A 6,000-nucleotide genomic window follows, 5' to 3' on the forward strand; every position below is an offset into this window, starting at 1 on the left:
ACAGTGCGCGAGATAGACCGAGTGTGTCTGAGAGCGCGCTCGACAGTGCGCGAGATAGACCGAGTGTGTCCGAGGGTGCGCTCGACAGTGCGCGAGATAGACCGAGTGTCCGAGAGCGCGCTCGACAGTGCGCGAGATAGACCGAGTGTGTCCGAGAGCGCGCTCGAGTCGACAGTGCGCGAGATAGACCGAGTGTGTCTGAGAGCGCGCTCGACAGTGCGCGAGATAGACCGAGTGTGTCCGAGAGCGCGCTCGACAGTGCGCGAGATAGACCGAGTGTGTCCGAGAGCGCGCTCGAGTCGACAGTGCGCGAGATAGACCGAGTGTGTCTGAGAGCGCGCTCGACAGTGCGCGAGATAGACCGAGTGTGTCCGAGGGTGCGCTCGACAGTGCGCGAGATAGACCGAGTGTCCGAGAGCGCGCTCGACAGTGCGCGAGATAGACCGAGTGTGTCCGAGAGCGCGCTCGAGTCGACAGTGCGCGAGATAGACCGAGTGTGTCTGAGAGCGCGCTCGACAGTGCGCGAGATAGACCGAGTGTGTCCGAGAGCGCGCTCGACAGTGCGCGAGATAGACCGAGTGTGTCCGAGAGCGCGCTCGAGTCGACAGTGCGCGAGATAGACCGAGTGTGTCTGAGAGCGCGCTCGACAGTGCGCGAGATAGACCGAGTGTGTCCGAGAGCGCGCTCGACAGTGCGCGAGATAGACCGAATGTGTCCGAGCATAATATAGTTTGTTTATAAATAAATGACACATTTCAGCATTAGAAACACTCTGTAGCATATTGGTATCATCTGCAACGCCAACGTTTTAATTAGTTTACATGGTTATAAAGTAAAACTCCAAAATAACCTGCAGGGAACTTTCAAAGAAAACATCTTTGTTTGACCGGTTGTGAACACGTGTGGCAAACACGACTAGAATTTGGCTTAAATACCCTCTCTGATGATGACGTCCTCTGTAGGATATATAAAAATAAACCCCCCAAAATATTATATTTTATCATTATTATTTATGTTGTTACATTGTTCAGTATTATATTGAGAGCACTTTTGTTAAACTGTTTACTTTTGTGAGGAAGAAAATGCGTCTACCAGTTGTAAAGGTGTGAGTTTTATCATTTTCCACTACAAAGAGTGTACGTGTATGTATATTTTTTATTACTATTTATTTATTTTTGGTACATTTCTTAATAAGCACAATTTATTTGTGGCCTGTGCAATAAATATTAAAAGTTCTAAACCATCTATTGTGTTTTGTAGTTCCACTATAGTAATGATAATATTTTAATATTTAAGTTAATAGGTGTCTCTCACATTATCCCACTTAACATTAAAATAGTGTAGATTAGTGTACAATGTTTTATAATAATAATTTATTCTATTAGTGTCCATTTAATTAATTTAACATATTTAGTATTGGGGGTATACAAGTTATTTCACATATTAAAATATATATTTTTTTTAAGTAACGCAATAGTTCATTTCCCTGGTAATTAGTTACTTTTGTAATGATGTAACTCAGTTACTAACTCAATTACTTTTTGTGAGAAGTAACTAGTAACTATAACTTCGGTAATTACTTTTTTAAAGTAACTTACCCAACACTGGTTGTTGGACTTTTAGTCAACTATCCTGGCACATCCATAGTAAATGGTTATTCCGGCCACATATGTCATTTTTTCTCTCTCAAACAGAACTATATGCCAGCATATGGTAGTTTGGAAGTCAAATAATCAGAGATGAGACATGAGGCTGTATCAACCACAAAATTTCACTGCTGGGCATTGGCATCATCACAAATGTGATCTCCATTATGTATGCATATAGCCCTGATTTAGATGTGATTTATTTTTGTATTGTGGAGACACATGTAAGTGAAATGTCCATACATGAATGGATCTTAGTCCCATCATCTTCTCTTTCTTTATCACTCAATTGCCCTTTACTCTTTCTCAGACATCCTACCCGCCAACCCACTACATCCGCAAGGTGCCGCAGAGAAAGATCCATTACTTCACTTTCCTTCAGATGGTGCAGCTGCTTTTCCTCTGTGCGTTTGGGATGTACCCTCTCCCGTATATGAAGATGATCTTTCCTCTGCTAATGTTTATCCTCATACCCATCAGGTGAGTTCTGAAATGCCTCCAGCTCTCAAGTCACAAACTCCTGTCTCTCTGTGTTGTGTGTGTATTGCTAGGCACGTGCATGTGTAATAAATCGTGTTTGCTAAAGGTCATACGACAGAATGAAGAATGAAAGGAAAGGGAAAATCTTTAATAGTTCTTAGGAATGTACTCACGTTAGTTTCATATGGTTTTGAAAAACTTGTATACCATTGTTAAGAATTATTTAAATGTAATGACTTTAATGTCATGTAGTACAACTTTCAAGTAAAAACTAATAACATATTTTCCTTACTATTTGAATACATGTGAGTGCACACATTTTGATCAATTATTTCAGAAGTTTCAAAATATTTAGCAAGTGATTGAATTTCAAGGTCAAAAAAATAACATTTTAAAGCATTGTTTTGTCATAATAAGGTAAAATTGTCTGATATTTATAGACACTTATTGACCTACGCAGTCACACCATGTATGCATTTTGCGGAAGAACGTCTTTAAAAATAAATTCCAGCACAGCGCTACAACAACCATAATGAAATAACCGTTCACAATAGATAATGCTTTACAATAATAATAATAAGTTTTATTTATAGAGCGCCTTTCCAGGGCTCAAGGACGCTTACGCTTACAATGAACTCTGTTAGAGAGCCACATATGGCAATTTATCTGTTCAATAAAATACCTAACTCTCTGCGTCGTTTTTACCACATTTCAAATCCCTCAGTTCTCGTCATCTTCGAAAAGCCAAGCCAATGTTGATTCTTGTTTTATTACGAGCTCTGTCTCACTCTCTTTTTGATAGTAAGCTAGTAAGAGCTGTGCAGGTAGGCCTCAAGAGGCGGTCTAGTGACTGACACTAGAGGCTGCGGTCTTTATCGTCCTTGTTAGCACGCCCACCACCCACGCCGGTTCGAATCCTGCTCGAATATATATGATATTACCATACTTTGAATATATGATATTAACACACTTTGAATTGTGCCTCTGCCTCAGGAACTGTCTACTGCCCAGGATCATTGAGGCTAAGTACCTGGACATTATGGATGCACAGCGCATGTGAACGCATGCACACTGAGCCTCTGAGCAAAGGACTCTGGGAATTGTATTTCTGAAATGCAAAACTCTGGGAGGAAAAACAAACTGATTCTAGTGTTTAACAGCAGGCATTCTGGTGAAGCACTGAACGAGTAATAGAGTAATAGAACGAGAGATTAGAAAAGAAGGATATTTGAAGACAGAACAAGAGAGGGGGAAGATGAGCTGCCTGTTCAAGACAGAGTAGAAAGACAGACCGCTGTCTGACTGTTTGACTATTGACCTTGGTCAGTCACTGCTTCTCTCATGATCTGAATAGTACACCAAAGCCCCCTCCCCCCCTCTCTAGTCTATTCTGATGTATCCATGCATCACAGTACAGATCAAACACTTGTTTTAGAAAACGTAGGAAACCATCACATTTATTCTCAACAATTGTGCCATGACTAATTTACACGAGTGTTCTCTCCATCTCCGATCATAGTGTTTTTGGACACAAACACAGCTGGTTTTTGAACAAGAGACTGAACTGAATCTGTAGCAATACCTCTTAATGCTGAACACTGACTCGCACGCACGCTCACCCAGTGCACAAACTCTCATACGTCAAGTAAAAAAAAGCAGTCAATCGCAGATTTTCCAGTGCATTTTGGTACATATCAGCGCAAATAAGTAATAATGTCATGAGCATGGACCAAAACAATACACTCACCTTATTAGGAAACTGTGTCTCATAGCAATACAGCGGATTATTAGAGGCTATCAATATTTTAGAGTTTTCTAAAGAGAGTTTACTTTCGAGGTAATAGACTTCTAGTTTGGATACCCACTGATGTGTTGAGAATGTATCCTAAGCGCTGGGGTTTCAGGGAAAAGGAGAAAAACAAGCAGCATTTCTGTGGACCTTACTCACTGCTGAATGGACTCTGACATTTAAGCTTTGCACATCACAAGACACCACGACTGTGTACCTTCCTCAGTCTCTCTCACACACACACACACACACACACACACACACACACACACACACACACACACACACACACACACACACACACACAAGACACGCACACACAGAGGCATGATTATAAACAATGCCCAAAAGAAAGGCACTTACTTAAACGCACACGATCATGTCCGTCCATCTCACAATATATATTTAAAACAGAGAAAGCATGCCTTTTATAAGACATTGAAACTTTTGATTTGTATTACTATTACGTAATTTGTGTTATTATTAAAAGCAACTAGAAATAATGGTCAATTGAAGGTATAGTTCCATTATATCCTTACTTCATAGTTGTTTATAGTTGTTTGCGGTCTTTCTGAATAAAACCCTCTTAGAGATCCCAAGAAATTGGAAGATGCAGATATCTTTGGTGATTTTGACCCATCGAACTACATTACATTCCCAAAATAGATGCTGTAAATGAAGGCACACAAAGAAAGACATGGTTTGATTAACTGTGGGCAAAAAAGTGAGCACCTGTGCACTTAATCATTGGCAATGTGAGATTAGAGAAAGCTGAGAATCAGACTAGACATGGAGAGCTTTAAGCTTCAGAGAGAGATTAGGCGTACTATTGAAGAAGATGGTTTTCTCTTGAAGATCTCGCAGCACTTGCGTAATCAGCATTCCCATTTCTTGCTCTCTATCTTCCCTGTAACCGTATCATAGTTATTCTCCTTGAGTCCAGACCTCTGGTGTAAAAACAACTTCCCTTCAGTAATCCTGTTTGTCATTGGACATCTCTCAGTATTTACTGTAATATTGAAGTATTCAACTTTAATTTGTGGTCGCTTACACCTGGGTGGGATATGTTGACGAGTTTTGTTCTGTGATGTTTAAATATTGTTTTGGATTTTTTATTTTCTAATCATGAATGTATAATGTGTAGATTTTTATAAAGCACATAAAAAATATTCATTGTCAAATCGATTTTGTCAAACAGATAAGCTAAATTTGTAAACTGCAATATGTAAAAACTAAGGTAAATAAGAGACATGTTTATTGGAAGGATGGTGTGGGTTTAATAGGGGTATGCTATACACTGAAATCTAGATCATTTCAAGCTGATTGCCAAATAAAGAGATATATTGATACCCATCTGTTTCAGCGCTCCTCTGTTTTCTATTTATGTTGGCTACAGTTCATTTTCACTACTAAATGCCAATGGGTTTTTTTTTAGAAACATAGTCAAACTGATCTAATCATGTCACTAGTCTTTGTTCATACTAAAAATTCCACAATATTTTAGATTTTATAAATCTAGTAATTTTGTAATGTAGGCATTAACTGCCCTCTAATGGTCATGTTAAGTGTTGTTAAAATTATATAGATCATAGATGGGAAGCCTGACTCATAATAATAATAATAATAATGAGAACAAGATATTTAAAATATGTTATCTCTCGGCTGCATGTTTTATGTTTTAAAATCAAATGCAATATTTGTGAATGTGTTTAAAAAGATAGATAGACCACCAATAGTTGTAAACATTTCTACATGTAATTTGTGATATTTATGCTATTCAGTTATTAAAGTAGGTACTACTAGGGTTGCCACCTTTGATTTGTGAAAAACCGGGACACTTTGAGGGGGAGGGGTCAACCAGGGGTGTTTCCAGCTTTGAAGGACATCAAAAAAGAGAACAATCCCGGGAAAACCGGGACGGGTGGCAACCCTAGGTACTACTCGTCCCATCAGTCAAATCCTCGGTTCACTCTAAATGCTTTTTTCTTGAATGTTAAAGTGATAGTTCACCCAGAAATGAATTTACACACTCCTCAACTCACACATCAGTTGTGGTAAACAGAAGCTCAATCATGTTGAAGCTCA

General features: G+C 39.3%; 1 protein-coding gene across 8 annotated transcripts in view; it reads left to right on the plus strand.

The window, feature by feature from the left end:
- The window catches only part of slc4a11 (solute carrier family 4 member 11), a 73,496-nt gene extending 70,240 nt beyond the window's left edge, over positions 1-3,256 (plus strand). For all 8 annotated transcript variants that reach the window (XM_056248012.1, XM_056248009.1, XM_056248011.1 and 5 more), the window contains 2 exons: positions 1,957-2,126; positions 3,120-3,256. In XM_056248012.1, the coding sequence (XP_056103987.1) occupies positions 1,957-2,126; positions 3,120-3,186 (237 nt within the window). In that variant the 3' untranslated portion in view covers positions 3,187-3,256. The remainder of the gene's footprint in view (positions 1-1,956; positions 2,127-3,119) is intronic.
- The last annotated feature ends 2,744 nt before the right edge of the window (positions 3,257-6,000 follow it).

Source organism: Rhinichthys klamathensis, unplaced genomic scaffold (assembly GCF_029890125.1).
Source record: "Rhinichthys klamathensis goyatoka isolate OS25496 unplaced genomic scaffold, OSU_Roscu_1.1 h1tg000053l_1, whole genome shotgun sequence".
NCBI lineage: Eukaryota > Metazoa > Chordata > Actinopteri > Cypriniformes > Leuciscidae > Rhinichthys > Rhinichthys klamathensis.